This window comes from Bufo gargarizans, chromosome 1, assembly GCF_014858855.1.
Source record: "Bufo gargarizans isolate SCDJY-AF-19 chromosome 1, ASM1485885v1, whole genome shotgun sequence".
Classification (NCBI taxonomy): Eukaryota; Metazoa; Chordata; class Amphibia; order Anura; family Bufonidae; genus Bufo; species Bufo gargarizans.
The window spans coordinates 260412377-260435760 of NC_058080.1; the positions used below are offsets into that span (position 1 = coordinate 260412377).

The 23384-nt window shown below is 38.6% G+C and overlaps 1 protein-coding gene across 1 annotated transcript in view; it reads right to left on the reverse strand.

Annotated features, from left to right (window-relative positions):
- Positions 1-688: 688 nt before the first annotated feature.
- The window catches only part of GRID2 (glutamate ionotropic receptor delta type subunit 2), a 1539079-nt gene continuing 1516383 nt past the window's right edge, over positions 689-23384 (reverse strand). The window contains exon 16 of the mRNA XM_044302725.1: positions 689-1111. Coding sequence (XP_044158660.1) covers positions 689-1111 — 423 coding nt within the window. The remainder of the gene's footprint in view (positions 1112-23384) is intronic.

A 23384-nucleotide genomic window follows, 5' to 3' on the forward strand; every position in this document is an offset into this window, starting at 1 on the left:
ATACTCAGCATAATGTCAACGTTACCCAGACTTTTCCCTTAGCCACAGTATATACATACACCTATGTTGTATGCATACACTGCGATATGTACATACATTTAATTGTTGCAGACCTTTTACCCATAAAGTAAACTGTACATTAGAAAAACGGGTCAATTATTTTACATATGCACTGCTACAGTGCAAACATATGCTTTAATGTATTCTTTAATAGCAGAGAAATGGCTTTTTGTAGTCCTACAAAATTGCATTCTTTTTCTTGTGGCCTGAATAGAGTTTGACTCTAAACTGCAGGGTTCGACTTTGGTCCAGTTTTACAGGACACAGCAGCAGAAGTGAAGTAAATAGGAGAACCAGCATATACTATAAGATGCAAAGAATTGGAATTATTGCAGATGTAATTTTTAAACTAAAGGGAGATTCAAAAATACATTTACATGTTGTCCAGAAAGAACAGAGAAGAAATTAAGATGAGGCAGTAAAATTAATTTGCAAGTTCTAAAATACATTTACAGACAAAGGATTGAGGAAGAATAAAGCGAAGAAACAAAAATTGTTATTAATAATCTTGATATAAAAAAAATACATCCATGTTAGTCCCATCGTTTTACAGATGCTCCTGGCAAATAGAGTCCAAGAAGAAGAAGAAACATAAAGAAACAACAGTGGAGAAGAGACTCTCTAAAGCTCATATGGAGGTACCTCGGTCAGGATCATTACCAAGATTAAGCCCTAAAGAAGGAGTTGGCTGGTATGGAATAGATGACATAGTTTTAATTGGACTTCGAAAAAATCCACCATTGGGTGCCCTGTGCCTAAAAGGACCAGTTCGGTGCTCAGGCACGTTGCCAAATGAAAATCCAGAAGCAGCTTTAGTAGACAAGTTACGGCTAAGTGTCTGTATTTGCTCCGGTATAAAGGTTGTAGTAGTTATATGAGTGTTTCTGAAATCACTAATTTGTTCCAGAGTTTGTCTTGTTGGTAATGTGTCAATGTCTAGAGGTGTCAGATCCACTGATGAGGAAGAAAACTGTTTATGAGGGCTTTCATCATCAGTGCACAGACTGTTTACACGTCGGTGGAGATGTTCCAGGTCAATTTCTTTGTCATCCTGGAGGAGAAAGAGAGGGAGATGCACAGTATTCAGTAGGAACCTTAAGTATCCTAGCCATTTGTAATCTACTAAATTAAAAAGTCACAGATGATATGGAATTAAAGAAACCTGTTTTTTTATACATTAAACTGTAAAAAGTGACCTATATCGACATAGATGGGGATAAAAAAAGCCTGTAATGAGCAGTTTTGGTACATTTGGTATATCAAAACCATAACTTGGTAGACTTATTTGTAAGACCGGAAGACAATGTGGTTAAGCAAACAGCAATCGATAAAAGACACTTTGACAGCAGTCAGGCTGGGTGTGCAACTATATAATAACAAAAGAAAAGTCGAAAAACCAAAACAAAGCGATTCTCAGTTTCTTGCCGACCCCCAAATGCACACAGTTTTTATTTTACATAAAAGACAATAAGAAACAGTATAAAAAAATTTGTTTAAAAATGGAAGGACTGTTTAATTTATTTCGAACTGCCATTCCTTTGGCTACTAGGAAAGAAACAAAATGGAACTCTCCACCAGAAGAGGTTGTAATAGTGATCTCACTAAAAGAGTTCAAGGGGCCTGGATGTAATTCTTGAGTGTAATAATATTACACATTATAGATACTAGCTATCCGGAGAAGGACTGTTGATCCAGGGAGTTATTCTGGTTGCCTGATTAGAGTCAGGAGGGAATTCTATTTTGCCCTAAGATGAGGAAATAGGCTTCTACCTCATTGTTTTTTTTGCCTTCCTCTGGATTGGATGGCTTTAAAAACTTACAGCACACTGCATTTTGGTCCATCAAAATGGATCCTGACTGAGTGGACATAAAATGATGTTAAATTAGTATCTACTGAGCTGTGTGGGGGCTAATTTTTTGCGGGACAATCTGTAGTTTTTATTGATACCATTTTGGAGTGTGTGTGACTTTTTTCTCACATTTTATTACCCTTTTTTTGGGTAAGAGAAACAATGAAAACATGGGAAATTAGTCATTTTGACCCTTTTTCCCGTTATGTCAGTCGCCGTATTGGAAAATAATTTTTATATTTTAATAGTATGGACGTTTTCGGTCGGGGTGATATCCATGATGTTATTTTTTTTTTTTTTTTTTTTTTATTGTACAAATGGGGATGGTGATTTAAACTTTTATATTTTTAAAAAGTTTTATATATTTTTTAAGTTTTTTTACCTTTCTGTAATGATTTTGAAGATCGTATTTGAGCAAACAAAATCCATTTTTTTAAGTTTTTTTATTTTGAACAATCATGGATTTTTAAAATACATGTTTTTTTTTAACTGGTGGCCAAAATAGGAATTGCAGCTTAAATGCTGTCAGCCTCTTCAACAAGGCTGAGCACATTTAAATCAATTACCGGCATCCTCATTTGGCCACAGAGGATGCCAGTAACAAGCCCGAGAGCTAGCCTCTTGGTTTTCAACCCTATAGATACCGTGATGTAGTAGACATTTTTATTGGTACTATTTTTGGGTACATACGTTTTTTTGATCGTTCAATATTACACTTTTAAGGTCAAGGGGTTTTGGCCCAGTTTTTTATTTTTTAAGGCATTCACCTGAGGGGGTAGATCATGTAAAATTTTTATAGAGCCGTTTTTTTGTCTCCAATTTCTGAAAACCATGTTTTTTTTTATTTTTCTGCCAATGTGTAGGGGCTTGTTTTTTTGCGGGAAGAGTTGACATTTGGTACCATTTTTGGTTACATATGATTTTTTGATTGTTCAATATTACACTTTTTGGGGCAAGGTGACCACAAAATAAAATCGCTGTTTTGGCACTTTTTTTTTTTTTATGACATCATGTGATCTTTTTATAGATACCTAATATGTCTATTTTTTTGTTTAATTTTACACAGTAAAAGCATTTTTCAAAATAATTTTTTTTGTGTAGCTAATTTCTGAAAACCATATTTTTTTTCTTTCAGGCGATTGTCTTATGTATAGACTTGTTTTTTTGCAAGATGAGGTCATGGTTTGATTGGTACCATTTTGGGGTACATACAACTTTTTAATTACTTGGTATTACACTTTTTGTGAGGCAAAGTGACAAAAAATTACTGTTTTGTCAGTTTTTATTTACTTTTTTTACGGCATTCACCTGATGGTGTGGATCATGTGATATTTTATGGAGCCAGTTATTATGGATACGGTAATGCCTAATATGTCTGTTTTTCTTTTATATCTTTATTATGGGAAAGGGGCTTTTTTTTACTTAAAACTTTTATTATTTTACTATGAAAAACACCTTTTTAAACTTTTTTTTTTGTCCCACTATGAGACTTCAACTTTTGGGTGTCTGATTCCCTCTACCATGCATTACAATACATTATGTATTGTAATGCATTGAGTGTCAGCAATACGCTGACAGAGTGCATATGAGACCCGGCCTGAGACTTTACATTTAAAATATGAATATAGCTTATTTCTAGAGATTTTTAGGTCATATGTTTTATAAAATTATCACAAACTCTTAAAATTGTACTCAATGTCTACTTTTGAACACCACAATTTATTTTCAAATATAACTGATTGATTGATTCTGTCCCTTTAATTCTGTTTCCTTGTATTATTACCATTCTGTGTAATGATGTGTCTTTTCCTGTAGTACCTATCCCTCATTGTGAGCGATCTCAGAGACATGGGCGCTGCACACTGGAGGAGGGGCTAAAGGTTTAAACTGTGTGATACACATATATTCGGGAGACTCTACTAAGAACTTCATCCTAGGTAGGATGCAAGAATTGGTTTGCCCTATCTCTTGTACACCCTGCCCTATCTCTTGTACACCCTGAGGTGTTGATCATGCGTGGTAGACAGCCATGTGTTATTGCATGATCAACCAAGTCTCCATCCCATTTCGACTAGTGATGTTTATTTACTTTTTAATATTCAATATGTTTGTTATCATATATTTAATCATACTTAGTAAATATATATATTCACTTTTGAATTCATGTTATGTTACAATAGCCTATGTAAAATTTGAGTAATTTTTTAAAGATAATGGGGGACATTTATTAAATCTTGTGTAAAGGAAAATGATTTAGTTGCCCATAGCAGCCAATCAGATTCCATCTTTCTATTTTCAAAGGAGCTCTGAAAAATGAAAGGTGGAGTCTGATTGGTTCCTGTGGGGAACTAAACCATTTTTCCTTTACACAAGATTTAATAAATCTATGCAGAACTAAGCCAGTATTCCTTTATGCCAATTTTGATAAACCTCATATAATGCAATGGGGCAGTTTGCTTTCCAACTACCGATTATTGTACAGTGCCCAGTGTAAAGACTCTACTTCCCAGAATTGAACCATGAAGGAATTTAGGGACATCTCGATCATGAAGCCTGCAGAGATGTGATGTGGACTATATTACAGGCTGTTAGTACACAATAATCATACAATATAGTTTCAAACTTACTCAACTCTTTTGTATGAACAAAATAATTCAAATCACAAGTAAAAGGAAAGATTAAAGGGGTTCTCCAGGAATAACGAGCTTTTATCTAATGCCATTAGTCTCTCTCTCTAAAAAGAAGTTTCATACTTACTTGTTGCCCACCCCTCCAGTCCCCCAAAGTGCCTCAGCTGTGTCTATGTTCTGGTCTCCGGAATGTTTGCATCCAGTGCTGCATCGGCATGGTCACATGCTCAGCTGCAGCTAATGTCTGGTTTCAGAGGTGATGTGACAAGAAATAGCATGTCACCTCTGAAGCCATTCATTTGCTGCAGTAGAGAATGCAACTATGCCCATGCTGTGAATATAGACACAGTGGAGGCAGCACGAAGGAGGTAAGTATGAATCCTCTGCTTAGAGAGGCAGGCTGCTGGCATTAGATAAAAACAACAACCTAACCAACCCGTTAATGTAGAATTAAATTCAAATCATTATGAATGCATATTAAAACCTTGGTTCTAAAGAACAATAATGCCGATATACCTCACACAGATATTTCAGAACTTTTATAACTGTATTTAGTGATGAGCGCCAGGGGCTATATTCAAATTCGCAATATTTCACAAATATTTTGTAGAATATTCGTCATATATTCCCGAATTTGAGAATTCAAGATTATTTTATTGAATGGGAAAAATCGGCAATGTAAAAATCGCGCAATGCGAATTCGTAACGCGAAATACAGATGTGGGTCACTTTGGCTACATTTTTCAAGCTGCTAGAAGTTTCATGAGTTTCTTCTGAGACTGGAGAAAATGGTTGGCACGGCAGAACATTACAATAGCTTTATATGCATATAGAGTGCTCCAATATATTTGCAATTGCGCTAATCGGCAGTAATTACAATATTTTTTCGCACTACATGCAACTTCACATTTGAGCAGGTCTGACTACAGATTACTGATTGGTACACTAAGTATTGTTGTGAACTTGACATTGCTTCCTTCTCATTGGCCCACAAGAAAAAAGCAGAGAGGAATCATGTGTTCAGATGGGAAAAAAATGGCGAATATTCGATATAACCAATATATAAGCACTATATTCTAAATATTCGTGAATTCTCGAAGTGGTGATATTCGCGATAAAAATTCACTATTCGAATATTCGTGCTCAACACTAAACTGCATATGAGCTAAACATACCTACATGCTTACCTTATTGCTTCCTATTTAAACCCTACCCCCCATCTTCCCTCTGCCAGAGAGAGGCAGAAATGCAAAAAATAATGCCCTCGATAGCGACAATCTCTTTTTCCACATCCATGAGCACTGGCTGACTTAATCAAAAGACTCCATCTTTTCCACACATATTTCATGTTCTCTATTAAAAGGTTTGGTCACTGTTCCAAACCAGTCTTGTATCTGCATTGGATATTCTGAATTCATTGTTTTGCAGTAACTTATTACCTTTGCTTGCGATCTGCTGGTACGTTACTCATCACAACACATTCTACCTGTCACCCTTTCTCATCGGGTACTAGAATAAACTGGAAGAACACTATACTAAAAGTAACGGTACAATAGAGAAGTGAGGCGGCACTGCCGGCGTCTCCGGCCAAATCAGAGGTGGGAACTGCACAGATCAGTCAAAGAAGTGCCCTTTAGTGGTGCTCTGCTATCGGCAGGACAGTTCACAGTAATGATATAAAAATGGAGAAGGAATGATAGCGGCACTCACCCGGGTGTAGCAAAAAGATGTCTTTAATCCAGGAAAGACAAGTACAAAGTAACAGCAGGCTGGGGCGGATACAGGCGTGTGTGCTGAGCACATCTTTTTGCTACACCCGGGTGAGTGCCGCTATCATTTCTTCTCCATTTTTATAACTATACTAAAAGTTATCTTTTATAGAAATATAAGGTCAGTAAAGATCAGAGCTCAGATTTATTTTCTTAATTCTTTAATGACCAGACCTTAATGACCACCAATTTTTTTTAGTATTTGCCTTTCTGCATTCCAGCAGCCATAATTTTTATTTTTTTCATTGACATGGCTGTCTGAGGCCTTGTTTTATGTGGGAGACATTTACATTTTTTGTAGTTGCTTGAAGGTACATGTAAATTATAATGTAATTTATATGATGTTTTTAATGCAGAAATATAAAATTTTGGTTGTTTATTTTTTATGCTATTATTCACATTTCAAACTAAATAACCCGGCAAATGAATTCTTCAGGTTATTTTGGTTGTGTGGATACCTAATATGTGTATTTTGTATTTTTATTTAATGTTTGCACACTAAGGCTACTTTCACACTAGCGTTCGGGTCCGCTCGTGAGCTCCGTTTGAAGGAGCTCACGAGCGGACCCGAACGCCTCCGTCCAGCCCTGATGCAGTCTGAATGGAGCGGATCCGCTCAGACTGCATCAGTCTGGCGGCATTCAGCCTCCGCTCCGCTCGCCTCCGCACGGCCAGGCGGACAGCTGAATGCTGCTTGCAGCGTTCAGCTGTCCGCCTGGCCGTGCGGAGGCGAGCGGATCCGTTCAGACTTACAATGTAAGTCAATGGGAACGGATCCGCTTGAAGATGACACCATATGGCTCAATCTTCAAGCGGATCCGTCCCCCATTGACTTTACATTGAAAGTCTGAACGGATCCGCTCAGGCATCTTGCGCACTTAGAAATTTTTCTAAGTTATTAATGCAGACGGATCCGTACTGAACGGAGCCTCCGTCTGCATTAATATGATCGGATCCGTTCAGAACGGATCCGATCAAGCGCTAGTGTGAAAGTAGCCTAAGATATATGCAAAAATGTTTTGTTCTTGTTTTTTGCAGTTTTCTTTTATTACATTATTTGTAACATTTTTTAAATCTCATTATGAGATTGCTATTTTATTTTAGTTAGCCATTAAAATGTATCAACCACAGAGGAATCTCTTTTTATCTTCTATTTTATGACTTTATTTCAGACTTCTGTATGCTAATGCATTATGCTTTGTGTGACCATAACATAGGCTGCTATTAGGGCAACACTCCAACAGCAAAGACAGCCATAGGATCCTTCATAGGTCCTAAGGACTGACGGTAAATGGCTGTTGCAGTCTCCAGTTGTGCTACTGGGAAACCCAAGGCTCCGTCAAAGGAGGGAGACCTCTTTGATCATGTAGTGGAATGGACCATTACAAAGACAATGAAAGGATTCACAGCCAGGATTAGAACCTCCTCCAACCCTAGCTGTGAAGCAAGATTCTGTGCTAAGAATTGGAGCAGTTACTAACAGCCAGTTCTTGGAGGGATCCTGATGGCGGCAACACCCCAGTACTGCAGAGGCGCCAAAATACATTACTGCAGACTGCTACCCAGCGCCACCCACCATCAAAAGACAGTTGACGGTTGTTAAGGGCTTAACCAACTCTGGAAAAGTTCATGAGGATGATTGAATAATATACAGGCACTTAAATATATTACCCACTTGGTCTGTTGGACAGTAAAGTTCAATTATGAAATTATTGAGAGTTAAAATGACTACATGCCGGTGATGTATGTTTCTACTGGTACATACAGCACTAATAATGTATGTTTCTACTGGTACATACAGCACGTACTGTATACTGTATGCATTAACAACAGGACAAAGAGGAAGACAAAAGATCCTATGACATATACTTTCCATATTTAATATCTCATTAATGTGTTTTTCCAGTTGTTTTTTAATGATGACCTATAGGTCTGATTGGTAAGGGTCCGATACAGATCAGCTGTTTGAGAAGGCACCGGCGCTCACAGTCAAATGGCATTGAAGTGAATGGGGCTGCAATACCAAGCACAATGTACAGTGCTGTGCTTAGTAAACATAGAGAAGGCTATGACACTGCTGTTGATGCCACCTTTAACAGCTGATCGGCGGGGTCCAGAGTGTCGGACCCCCACTGATCAGATACTGATGACCTATCTAGAGGATAGGTCATCAGTGTAAAACTCTTGGAAAATCCCTTTACATTTTTTTTTGGTAATCAGAAAATATTGCTGTTAAAATACTCTTTTTGTTCTGACGGGAACCGCTATTAGAGTTGCATTTGACAGTTTACATAATGCAGAATGCTATCTTGCTGTGGAATTTATGAAAATATCAGCTGGAAAAGAATTTATGTTGAAAAAATAGAATTTGCAAATGTAACTTAAAAAAAATGAATGTCAATGCCTCCTTATGTGTAAAAACATATGTTGTCAATTGTTGTATTTTCAAACAAATATTTAAATAAATGATGGTATGAAATTGGCAAGCACGATCTGTTTAAAATTGATGTATAGAATAGTTGAAAGACAAGTTAGTGCTGTACTAGAGCTGAAATAGTTTCTTATGATTTCTTAACACTTTATGAATGGCAGACTTACCTGCTCAAAAAAAGTTTAATAGAAGCTAAATGTATTATTTTCTACATGTTATACCCAATATATATGCAATATACTGTATAAAATTAGGCTACTTTCACACTTCGTCGGAACTGGCCGCCGGATCCGCCGATCTGCCGCTGACTGAAAGCATTTGTGAGACGGATCCGGATGCGGATCCGTCTCACAAATGCATTGCAAGGACGGATCCGTCTCTCCGCTTGTCATGCGGACCGACGGATCCGTCTTTTAAATTTTTTCTCATTTTTACCAATCTGCGCATGCGCATGCGCATGCCGGAACGATGGATCCGGCATTCCGGTATTCTGAATGCCGAATCCGGCGCTAATACATTCCTATGGGAAAAAATGCCGGATCCGGCGTTCAGGCATGTATTCAGTTTTTTTCACCGGAGAGAAAACCGTAGCATGCTGCGGTTTTCTCTTTTGCCTGATCAGTCAAAACGACTGAACTGAAGACATCCTGATGCAAACTGAACGGATTACTCTCCATTCAGAATGCATGGGGATAAAACTGATCAGTTATTTTCCGGTATAGAGCCCCTACGACGGAACTCTATGCCGGAAAAGAAAAACGCAAGTGTGAAAGTAGTCTTAGTAATGCAGGACAGGACCTTCTTGTACTCTAAATTTTGTGTAAATATATGAAAATTGTGTTTGTAAACTGGACCACCACTTTAACTGAACTGCTTGAAAATGTTACGTGAAAATATGCTTTAAATGGATACTTTTACAAGCAACATTTATCATCTGTCTACGGCTATCTACAAACTCTAATAGTTTTTGTATGTCCATGAACTTTCTGCATAATTTTTTATTTCCTTATGGACATTAGTTTCATGCATTGAGTACTTGTTATGTAAAATTACATTGCACTTGTATTAACATTACATTTGGGGCATACAGTGGACAAAACCACACTGATCTCTTAGATAGGGTACTGGTACCCCTTAAAAAGACCAGCCCTGTATGGAGGCTTACTGGAAGTGCTCCATGGGAAACAAATATGCAAAGAGCTATATCCCAAGAAAAGAGAAGCATCTTGCTAGAGCCACCTTGTGAAAGCGCCTGCCCATGAGTTAAAATCCACCTTTTTTTTATATAGAAAATAGCTAAGCCAAATATTTATATGTAGACAGCTGTTTCAGGGTGCTTGTCCCTATTTAGCATGGAGTAGCATTCCAACTGGCTGTGCAATGCCTTGGATGCAGATTAGTCAGGGTGCTGAATCTCCTTAAAGAGACCAGTCCTGTATGGAAACTTACTAGATGTGCTCCATAGTATGGAAACCTATTGGCAAAGCTCCATGGGAAAGCAATATACAAGGAGATCTCTCCCAAGGAAAGAGAATCACCTTGGTAGAATTAATTACAGAACAATAGTTGGGTAAGACAGGCAACCATTAATTATTCACTAGTCCATCTTGTACATCCTGAAAAGCAGGTACATATTTACTTGTGCAAAATAGAAGGTATAGATAAATAGATGTTAGCATCCCACTACTTGTATGAAGGAGCTTCAGCTATTAAGAAATAGAATAAAATCCCTTAGTCGTGCCGACACAGAAATGAGCTATTGTAAAGTGCAGGATACCAATAGCCCAGCATGAGGGTGACCATACACTTTCAATCTCTGTCAGCCAAACTCTTATTCTTTACACACCAATTCCTCCTGACCACCTATACACATGTATTCCTGAATTGAATGAGCATGCGTGTCTTCTAAATAGGGAGAGAAAAAAAATCTGCTTGTGAGTAAAAAGATAAGAGGTTCCCCAATGACAAAGAAGGATTGAGCTGTTGAATTTAAACATGTCTTATCCTTTTGTTCTCAGGGGAGATAATCTGCTGATAGGCGCCTGGCGGTGGCTTACTTCATCTCCCTATTGAGATCGCATGCACAGTTAAGGCTGCCATATAGATTCAGTAGTGGATCGTTTGACTATCAGCTATCTCTCCAAATTCCCTACTGACTCCTCCATACATATCCGTGGTTGGTTCGGCCAAAAGTGTATGCGTATTTAATGAGGAGAGAGGAGAAAGCTGCTGAAGACACTTCTGGTGGTGGCTTATCTCCTGAAAGAACAGTGGTATCGGTCAAAAATATTCACTTTGCCTGATTCTTCCTTCCCTTGATGTCCTCTGTCGAAGGGGAGATGGGAGCTACCAAATACATTACACTGTTGGCCAAACCCACTTTTCTCAGAGGGTTAAGCCAACAATACAATAATGTGTTCAGTGCCCTTTAGACAACAGTTGTTTAACGAGTACGACCAGTGTAAAACCCTAATCAAACATATTTTAAATTGTCTTTTGTTAGCTATATATTTCAAAGTTGGCCAAATGCTTCAATTATGCAGTATGTACAAGTTTAGGAGATCTTTGTGGGAAAGAAGAATTGGAGATGTTTGTTGGACTTTAACATGCCTGATCATTTGTTCTTCTGTGGGATAATCTGCTGAAATAAATATCCTACTCAAGGCAGCATGGACTCTTGGCTCAGAAAATGTTTTGGCCAACAACTGCATCAAAACATTTCAAACTTACATATGAAAAAAAAATGTCTACCTATGCCAAATCTAATATATTTTATCCAAATTATTAATATTGTTTTCCAAGTTTTGATAATAACATCAAAATGTCCTATAGTACTGTCCAAAAATAACCAAGCAAGCAGCCTGATAGGTATAGAAATTTGAGCACATTGAAGGAGCCAGGCCAGTCCCAAGAACGTTAAGCTAACTAGGTAGAACTGAAGAATTCTTCTCCTGGTGTGTATCATCCTATAATTGCCATATTTTTGCATTCCACCTATACTTAATATCCACACCTTTCCTCAATTTCAATGGTACTTACAGTGAAGGACGGTGGTGAATGCCTAGTAAGTTTAGTTTTTTATTAAGAAGAAATAAATTGAAGTTGATTGTTGATTTTAATAGTCTGTAACTTTGTAGCTGTTGGGCTATCAGCTTTGGCCTCCAGTTGTGTTGATGAGTGTTCCATTAGGCCTTGAGCTAATCAGAAGAGATTCCTGGCCACAGATGTCTGCCTGTAAATAATAAATCCTATTATGCAGCAGCGGGGGATGCCAATCTTCATTTCATAGATATGTAAGATAAGATATATGGCTGTTTTGTGTCTACACCTATGCATTGCACTAGATACTAATGCCAGAATCCAGCTACATTATATAGGCTACAATAGTCATCACTTTGGGGCCAGATCAGTAATTTAATGTTATATATGTTGCATTCAGTAAAGTGAACCCTTTCCTGACCAGGCACATTTTCCTATATCAGTACATACTGTACATCTTTGATAGCTATAACTTTTATTTCTTTTTGGTTATATAAATAATTTTTGTGCCTTTTTGATCATACATGGGGTTTTATTTTTACGTCTTTTTTTTATAACCATAAAAATGTAAAAAAAAGGGGAGGAAATAATCTGTTTTTCATGTTTTTTTAATTTTGTTACTAATAAATTATATAAATTATAATAATAAAATATTTTTTTTGTTAATAGGACAAGTTGCAACAAAATTTATTTTTTACTATGTCCCTGTTCCTTAATGATCGTTTTGATATATGGGACGTATGTTTTATATTACTGGAGGCGGAGCTGTGGTTTGGCATGCATTTTTTTTTTTTTTTTTTTTTTATCTATTTTTATTTTGTCTCTATTTTTTCTTTAGTTTTTATTTTGCACTTTGTCATACAAGGTCATACAAGACCCTTTGGGAGACATTTTACACTTTTACTTACTACATTTTTTTATTACATTGATTGCTGATTTCTTCTGACATATTAGCCCCAGTTACAGGGGGAATACAGCCTCTAGAGAAGTTGTGCCCCTGCAACGATCACATGACTCCTTGGACTAGGGAGATCAGAGCATTACTGCTTCCTGATCTCTATACCCAGCGTCATTGAATGCTGTTTATAGATCAAATGTTCCTGCCTTTTCTATAGGGAGCCATGCTGTCACTGACAGTGGGCTTTCCGCTCCAGCAGCTGCATGATAAGCGTACAGCTACGATCTCTGCAAGGACATTTTAAAACATCTGACATGAAAGGTCAATGCCCGGATTTTTATAGTCTATTGACGGTCAGGATCTGGTTAAACAGTATCACTACAAAAATGCAATAGCCTATGCTTCACTCACGTCTAACTTATACTGGCAAAATTATTGGGTCTATTATATTATTAAACATGCTAGATGAGCTATAACTAATGCATGACTTTTCCCATAAGTGGTCATAATAGTGGCAGAATTATTTAGTGTACTTTGTGTCATTGTGTAACCTCTATTTAATATAGAAAATGCTATAACTAATTAATGACTTTTCCCATAGGTGGTCATAATAGTGGCAGAATTATTTTGTGCAGTTTTGTGTCATTGTGTAGCACAATTTAATACAGAAATCCAACTGCATGAAATCGAAGGGACACAAGGACACATTAGTAGCCACCAGCCTGCTATTGGTTCCATGCTGCTTTCAGCATGTTAATACCTAAACCTGAAAATGTGGCCATTTATGAAAATGACATGAGATGCACAATGACGGAACGAATATGGTTTAGAACATACTATTGTTTGAAAATGTTCTTTTCATGGCAAAATGTAATACACTGCCAGACAATTACCGTTTAGAGTAGTCATTTTCGCAGTCCATAATGGTATTGCAATGTGTTATATTTTTAGATTGTTAACCTACCTCATGTACACAATGGTCCTCTGAATATTTTACCAGCTATGGGAAACATTATCGAAAAAAGACAAAATGTCTTAGATTTTTTATTTTTTAGCAGATTTCTCAAAACTCTTTCCCGTAATCGAAATTGAATTATTTTACATGTCATACTGATACATAATAGGAACTAGAGCTTTTATAAGTTTAACTGTAACTTTAGAAATGGGAAGATGTATGAAAACTGTCTAAAAGAAATTAATTTTTTCATGAAAGTTATGGCCAACAAAGATCGTTTTTCTTTTAGACAGTTTTCATAAATTGTTCCCAAAGTGTATAAAAAGTGTCATCAAATAGAATTTCATCAGTGCTAGCCATTCTCTATTTTAAGAAATGGATGAGTCTATATTTTGTCTATTTCCTTGTGGTTTTGAGTCTTGAATACAGTTACAGCACAAAAATTGTTATCTTTATTATATACTCTTGGTAACCACGTTTACTTACCTGGTTTCTGTTCCAAGTTTTTTTTTTTTTAATACACCATCTGGTAAAATGTATGTGAGCACCCAAACATCACATCCATGATTTAAAGGGGTTGGCCCATCTCATACAGTACAGACCAAAAGTTTGGACACTTCTCATTCAAAGAGTTTTCTTTATTTTCATAACTATGAAAATTGTAGATTCACACTGAAGGCAGCAAAACTATGAATTAACACATGTGGAATTATATACATAACAAAAAAGTGTGAAACAACTGATAATATGTCATATTCTAGGTTCTTCAAAGTAGCCACCTTTTGCTTTGATTACTGCTTTGCACACTCTTGGCATTCTCTTGATGAGCTTCAAGAGGTAGTCACCTGAAATGGTCTTCCAACAGTCTTGAAGGAGTTCCCAGAGATGCTTAGCACTTGTTGGCCCTTTTGCCTTCACTCTGCGGTCCAGCTCACCCCAAACCATCTCGATTGGGTTCAGGTCCGGTGACTGTGGAGGCCAGGTCATCTGGCGCAGCACCCCATCACTCTCCTTCATGGTCAAATAGCCCTCACAGCCTGGTGTTTGGGGTCATTGTCCTGTTGAAAAATAAATGATGGTCCAACTAAACGCAAACCGGATGGAATAGCATGCCGCTGCAAGATGCTGTGGTAGCCATGCTGGTTCAGTATGCCTTCAATTTTGAATAAATCCCCAACAGTGTCACCAGCAAAGCACCCCCACACCATCACACCTCCTCCTCCATGCTTCACGGTGGGAACCAGGCATGTAGAGTCCATCCGTTCACCTTTTCTGCGTCGCACAAAGACACGGTGGTTGGAACCAAAGATCTCAAATTTGGACTCATCAGACCAAAGCACAGATTTTCACTGGTCTAATGTCCATTTCTTGTGTTCTTTAGCCCAAACAAGTCTCTTCTGCTTGTTGCCTGTCCTTAGCAGTGGTTTCCTAGCAGATATTCTACCATGAAGGCCTGATTCACACAGTCTCCTCTTAACAGTTGTTCTAGAGATGTGTCTGCTGCTAGAACTCTGTGTGGCATTGACCTGGTCTCTAATCTGAGCTGCTGTTAACCTGCGATTTCTGAGGCTAGTGACTCGGATGAACTTATCCTCCGCAGCAGAGGTGGCTCTTGGTCTTCCTCTCCTGGGGCGGTCCGAATGTGAGCCAGTTTCTTTGTAGCGCTTGATGGTTTTTGTGACTGCACTTGGGGACACTTTTAAAGTTTTCCCAATTTTTCGGACTGACTGACCTTCATTCCTTAAAGTAATGATGGCCACTCGTTTTTCTTTACTTAGCTGCTTTTTTCTTGCCATAATACAAATTCTAACAGTCTATTCAGTAGGACTATCAGCTGTGTATCCACCTGACTTCTCCACAACGCAACTGATGGTCCCAACCCCATTTATAAGGCAAGAAATCCCATTTATTAAACCTGACAGGGCACACCTGTGAAGTGAAAACCATTTCAGGTGACTACCTCTGGAAGCTCATCAAGAGAATGCCAAGAGTGTGCAAAGCAGTAATCAAAGCAAAAAGTGGCTACTTTGAAGAACCTAGAATATGACATATTTTCAGTTGTTTCACACTTTTTTGTTATGTATATAATTCCACATGTGTTGATTCATAGTTTTGATGCCTTCAGTGTGAATCTACAATTTCCATATTCATGAAAATATAGAAAACTCTTTGAATGAGAAGGTGTGTCCAAACTTTTAGTCTGTACTGTACATTGGGGGCATATCGTTGATTTCTATTGGAGTGCCAAAAATAGCCGAGCAGCGCTCTTGACTATTTTTTGAAGTCCCAAAGAAATGAATAGGAAGCGCGCTGTGCAAGCGTGGCCACTGCTCTATTTATTTCTATGTCGCTAATGGAAATAGCCAAGACAGCATTCAGCGATTTTTGGCAGCCCCTCAAAAATTAATGGAGGGTAGCCACACATGCGTGGTCAGCTCTCCACTTTGTGGGCTCCGTTCTACAGGTAGGTGCAGGTCCCAGAGATGGGACCCACACTTATCAGACATTGGGCACATATCCCAGTGATATGTACCCAATGTATGAGATAGACCAACCCCATTTAAGGGAAAGTTGTATTAAGGCCTTTTTACGGAGTCTGAGGATTGGGGCAATTATCGAAGATGTGCGTTCATATTGAATGCTTGTTACTGATAATTTCTCCATATAAAGATAGAGATTTTTGCCTAATGAATGTGTTGTTATGAGGAAAATAAAATCATTGTTGACTGGCAGCACCTTTTCCTGTGTAAATATGGATGTGCTACCGTCAAACAGTGGGGAGGATCAATGGCAGTAGTGATTAATGACAGAGATGATTGATGCAGGTTGCTGAGAGCAAGTTACCTGCACCGTACCGCGTTCAGTAGTGCCGGCTGTGTTTTCTCCTTTGTATTGTGATGCAGGCAGGCTCGGACTGGCCCACAGGGGTACAGGGGAATCCCCCGGTGGGCCCCTGAGCAAGGTGGGCCCCTATTCTCCCACCCCCTGCACAAGTGGCACATAAGACATTAAATTTACTCCAGGTACATACATATATTCAATCTACAGCACCTCAACCAGTCTATGTTCATATAAAAAACTTGTTCAATTATTTATTATATCTGAATGTATCCAATACTGTGGGACCCCAAAATAAATTTTACAGGTGGGCCCTAAGTACCCCAGTCCAACACTGGATGCAGGTAAATGTTGCTATCACCTCTGCTCAACAATCGGGTAATTATCAGGAACATTCCTTTTATTCCTGATAACTGCCTGTGAAATTTGCTGCCTCCCCTTTTTGTAAGAAGGCTTATGATGACTTTTTGGAATATGGTTGTGGGGTTTGTGTCCATTCAGCCACGGGAACTTTAGTGAGGTTTGGCACTGATACTTAGGATAAGCCATTAATATTAGATTAGTGGGGGCCTGACTGTCTGCAGCTATTTGAAGGGGCCACAACACTCCATTAAGTGCTGCATCCTCATTGTCTGCAGTACAAGTGCTACTACAGACTACTGCATAGTCTGTAGAAGCACATGTCCTGGTCACTGCAGCTTTGTCCCATTCATGTGAAGCCACTAGAACAAACCTTTTAGTAAAACACTGATTTATAACAAAGCATGTTAATTTTTATGGCAACATTCTCAATGAAATTTGATATTTTCAAACGAACAAGGAGCATCAATCAATACATTATAGATATGAAGTCTGAAAACAAAATGAAGTGGTATGAGGCCATTAAAGTTCATCCTTATTAAAATATATAAAGGAATCTAACACTGGATATCATTTTTATATGGAAAAAAAGAACCACAGAACCCAGATTTTTAAGTTATTTTAGGAAAATTTCACCTAATTGGATTCGGATCTGGGGAGTGTGAGGGCCAGTCAATGATATCGATGACTTTCTGCGGCATAGGAGGAACCCAAAGCCTACTGCACCAGTGTAACATGGCTATGTGGATTTCATTCTGGTACCTAACAGCAGTCAAAGTACCATTGGCTATTATGTGGAGGTTTGTGCAACCCACCAAGGACATGCCTCCCTAGATCATCACTGACGCCAGTCATGCTGGATGTTGTTGCAGGCAGCATAATGTTCACCCCATCATCTCTAGACTCTTTAATATCTCTCACATGTGCTCAGTGTGAGCCTGCTCTCATCTGTAAAGCGAACAAGGTCAGACCAGCTGATTGTGAGGTTCTCAGGTGAATGGCCATTAAGATGCACAGTGCTGGGCTATGAGCACACTTCTCACTACATAACATCAGGACTTCATGCTACCTTCTTGGAGTCTGTTCATTACAGTTTGGTCATAAACATGCAGAGCAGTAGCCCACTGGAGGTCATTTTATAGGGTTCTGGGCCGGCAGTGCTCCTACTATTCCTCCTGGCATAAAGAGCCAGACACCAGTCCTAAAGAAGAGTTGATACCCTGGTATGGCCTTGTCCAGTTCTCATTGTGTAACAGCCTGGTATAGCCACCAAGCTCCTGAGGCTGTGCTGGAGACAAAGCAAGCCTTCTTACAACACCATGTATGGACATGCTATTCTGGAGGAGAAGGACTACAAGTGCAATCTGATTGGGATGCATGTAAAACTAGACAAAAATCAGTCAGAAGAAGAAAGTAACTATCTGTGGCCACCACACGCTGTTTTATCTACAGTGCTGTTGTCTCTTTGATTTGCACAAAGGCAGGTGAAATGGATTTACAATGTCTTATGCTTCCTACCTGGTCAGGTTGATATCCTTTAAGTTTAAATGAATATTTGGGGGTATACTGTAATACTTAAGAAGCTTCCCCTTGATTTTCTATATGGTGTAGATGGTATATACTATATATAGGGGCATATTTATTAAGACCAGCGTTTTAGATACCTGTCCTCTTCCCACCCACAATTATAGACCTGGTGTGAGCAGGATAAAGTCACAGATAGTTACATCTGCGCCTGAAATTAGCCTAATATAGGCATATTTTAGTATAACAAATAACCCCCTATGGTGTATATATACTTATAGGACCTTGACATTTGGCTAAGGCCTGTTTGACACTTGCGTTTTGGTTTTCAGTTTTGACTTCCAGCAGAGGATCTCAAAACTGGACCGAAATGGTTCTGTTTGATGTTACCACATCCGGATGCATCTATTCCGTTAGGATGCGGTTGTGTTAAATTGAAACGGAACAAAATTGATCCAGCATTAAAATCATTGTAAGTCAATGGGTGACAGATCTTTTTTTGGGGGAATCCAAAAAAGAACAGATCTGGCATCATTGGCTAACATTGATTTTTCTGCCGGAGCCGGTTTGTTCTGTTACACAGGCTGGACACAAAACCGCAACTTGCAGCGGTTTTATGTTCAGTAAAAAATGCAACAAAACTGAACGCAATGTATCCTGAGGAATCCTGTTCAGTTCTGTTCCCATTGACAGTGAATGGGGACAAAACAGAACCGTTTTGGCCCAGTTTTGAGATCATTTGCCGGATCTCAATACTGGAATGCCACAACGCAGTATGAAGCAGCCCTAAATCAGCTAATTTTAAACATTTTAAATCTGATAAGTAAATGATAGCTGCCTTAAAGCCATACCCATACTTAGGCGTATGTTCCATGTGTCGGCAACTGTTGTACTTGCATCTTATTTAAATGATCTTGTATAGAATAAAATCGTGTTGCTCAAAGCTTTGCTCAACAGCGGAAAATATTAAGTTTTATGCACCAATGGGCTGAATTATTAGTTTGTAAAAGACTTCTACAAAGCCTTAGTAATTCAGGGCTACCCAAGCAATGTGATATACAAATTATTTAACTGTATAACATTTACTCTCTGCATTTCAGCCATCACTCTCATTTCATGCATAGATGACACTGTTGCTAAATGGAAAAATGTTGCTGCTTAAAGGCGTTGTGCGGTGCTAAAATACTGATGGCCTATCCTCAGGATAGTTATCAATATCAGATTGGAGCTCTCTCATTGATAATCTGTTTGAAGAGGTAGCAGCACTCTTGCAAATTCTACTTCCTTGTCTACATTACCTGCCCATCCTTTCACTTGTAGAGGATAAATATTTTAGCGCTGCACAACCTCTTTAACCCCTTAATGAACACTAATAAGTCTTCTTACAGCAGTCACTAAGAGCCATTTTATGGTGGCATAATCTAAGCATTCCAGGGGTCTCACATGAGAGCTTTGCTCCTGCTCTAATGGCCTTGACCAGTAGAAGTAAATGTCTGGGCCATATAACCACTTAGATCCCGCAGTTAATAGTGAATGTGACATGTAAGTTGTTTATGATACTATCTTTTTCACTTGAATTGTATGCTCGTAATTTAATTTCCTGTGCTTCTTGTACAGTGAAATGACAAAGTGTCTCATATCTTGTCTTTAGAGTGAGGGAGCTCCCTCTGTCTCCCATGCGCATCCTGTGAATGAGATCGCAGGGTGCCAGTGTCTTGGCATGGCAGCCTGGGGCCTAATGAAGACCCCAGGCCTGCCTGCAGTGTATCCCAATAAAGCTGCACCTCTTTGGCACAGCCTGCTGGTGACTGTCAATATAGCACTGACTCTATAATTAACTGCACTGCATAATCAGTAAAAGGTATTATAGAAGAGATCAAATGATTTTCTGTTCCTCAATGTCCCTTGTGGAACAAGTAAATGGTTAAAAAAAGTTTCATAAAATTAAAACAATTCCAAGTAAAAATTACACATTTTTTTCTATTGAAAAAATGTTTTTCAATGGAAAATTTTTTAAAATAAAATCCTCCTTCCACCTTCACAACCCCTTTAAGCAAACAGAAAGAGTGGATTTACTTACAAATTATAATGGTATAATATTTACTATAACTTTTTGCTCCTTTTCGCAACAAATGTTAAGATGAGAAAACAGAGAAAGCCACTTAGCTTTTTGGGTTTGATGCCCTATTTCCTGAGTTCAGCTATAAAGAGTTAGGGCTCGTTCACACGACTGTTACCCCTCTGTTGCCATATTGCGTCCCGCATCTGCGGATCCACAATACACGAGCACCGTTCCGTGTGCATTCCGCATCATGGATGCGGACCCATTCACTTCAATAGGTCCACAAATCCGGAGATGCGGAACGGTGCAGAACGGAATCACAGAACGGAACACTACGGAAGAACTACGGAGTGCTTCCGTGGGGTTCTGTTCCATACTTCTGTTCCTCAAAAAGATAGAACTTGCTCTATCTTTTTGCGGAACGGACAAATGCAGACCTATTCAAGTTGAATGGGTCTGGATTTATCCCGGCGGCCGTATGGAGGTTGCCCCTGCATTGGGGACTGCAAATTGCGGTCCCCAATGCACGTAGCGACTCACCTACAGCAGTGTGAATGAGCCCTTACAGCTACATGCCTAAATTAGCAAAATAGAAAAACTACCTTCTCCATTTTTCTGTTTATTACTCAATGAGCAAGATGCAGCAAAGGTAACAAGCTGTTACTGACTAAACAAAGTGCATCTCTTTACTATAATGTACTTTACTTGGCGAATTTTTGCGATAATGAGATATAACTGCGCATAAATATTGGGGGAGATTTATAAAACTGGTGTAAAGTGCAACTGGCTTAATTGCCCACAGCAATTAAAAATCAATCAGATTCCACCTTTCATTTTCCATAGGAGCTGTGAAAAATGAAAGGTGGAATCTGATTAGTTGCTATGGGCAGCTAAGCCAGTTCTACTTTGCAGCAGTTTGATTAATCTCCCCTATTGTATTATATAATGATGCTTAGCTTTTATAATCATTTTAATATTTATAGAAAGTCTCCTCATTATTAAAAATGTTTTAAAGAAATCTTGGCTTAGGGCTCATGCACACAACCGTATGTATTTTACGGTCCGCAAAAAAAAAAAACGGATCCACGAAAAGCACAGATGACGTGCGTGTGCATTCTGTATTTGGTGTCATGATGAAAACATTTTCTTTGCAGGTACTTCATCCATTGTATGTTGTTATTTCCAACAATTTGTTATGAATTTCTTATTTTATATAATTTTATTATACAAAATGTGCTGTTAGTTTTTCCTATCGTATGAGTCGCCCTATTATATAAGAGGGGACAAATGGAGCATATTTAGACACTTAGAGATTTCACAGTTTCTCTATGGCCATCATAATTTCAAGCATCTGTTTACTCCTTCCTTTTGGCTTCAGATTGGAATTTGGCAGCATTGCTAACAGATACAGTGGATTATCGTACAAACCGAATGTACTCGTTTCTCCTGACTGAATGTGGAATGAGGTCTGGGTAATTCAACACATTTTTAAATATTTGATTCATCTGACCTACTTTGCAGCTTGATGCTAGTGTACGCTGTGACTCAATCTGTTTAAAGACTGTAGGGAACCAAGGATTCAGGCCATGTCAAGAATCACTAAAGTGTGGAACCTACTTTAACCCCTTCACGCATTTGGACGTTACTGCACGTCCAAATTGCAAGTGACTTACTGCATTTGGACGTACAGTGACGTCCAAACTGCTTACCAGGGCTGTGACACTATAACGTGTCACAGCACCGGAGTTTCCACTCTCCCCGAGAGCAGACCCACCGGGGAAGCCGGAAAGGGGCCAATCAGAGTGGTCTCTTGCCGGCAAGCGCTCAGATTGGTTAGTCTCTGCAGACTAACCAATCGGAGTGCTTTAGTGTTAAAATGCCGGTTTCAGGCTGTGATCTCAACTCTGGAGATCGCAGCCTGAAATCGGGTAAGAGCCCTTGTTTGCCCCCAGTGCCCCTGATCATGTCTATGTCTCCCCATTGCCTCTGATAATGCCCCTCATATGCCTCCAGATGCCCCCATTGCCCCATGTTACCGGCTTCACTGTGATGGCAGAAGCTCAGGAACGGACCCGCTGCCATCAGCAGAGAGTGTTAGCTGTAACTTAAAGCTAACTCTGCTACAACAGCCGAAATCGGTGCTGGAACCGATCTTGGCTGTTTAACCCCATAGATGATGCGGTCAGTAGCTGCCTATGGCATCCATGGGGTTTAGAGGGAGGGAGCTCCCTAACTCTTACATCAGGCCACCGCTGCTGATCCTGATGGTTACTATGGCAACTGGACACCTTGCAAAGGTGTCCAGGCTGCCATGTATCTAAGTGTAGCACTGACTATACAGTGCATTGCAATAGATGACTATTGCAATGCACTGTATAGTGATCAAACCCACTGGCTCTTCAAGATCCAGATGTGTCTTGATAAATAAAAAAAAGTGTAAAAAAGAAAAGCAAAAAAAAGGAAAAAATAAAAAATAAATAACAATTTAAATAAAAATAAAATAAAAATTGTCTTTTCTCATATCCGCTCATTTATGTAATAAAAAAATGAAATAAATAAAAAAAACTACACATAATTGGTATCGCTGTGTCGATAATGACCTGATCTATCAAAGTATCATATTACTAATCCTGTGCGGTGAACGCCGTAAAAAATTATGTAGAAAAAAATGACCAAATTGCTGTTTTTGTCACCTCATGTCCACAAAAAAAAAAATAACAAGTGATCAAAAATACATATGTACTCCAAAATGATACCATTAGAAACTACAGCTCATCCCGCAAACAACAAGCCCCCCATATAGCTACATTGGTGAAAAAATTAAATAGTTTTGGACTTTAGTATATGGTGATGCAAAATATTATTTATTTTTAACACAAAAGGGATTTTATGCTTAAAAAGTAGTAAAACATAAAAGAAAATATATAAATTTGGTATCACCATAACTATATCAACCCAAAGAATAAAA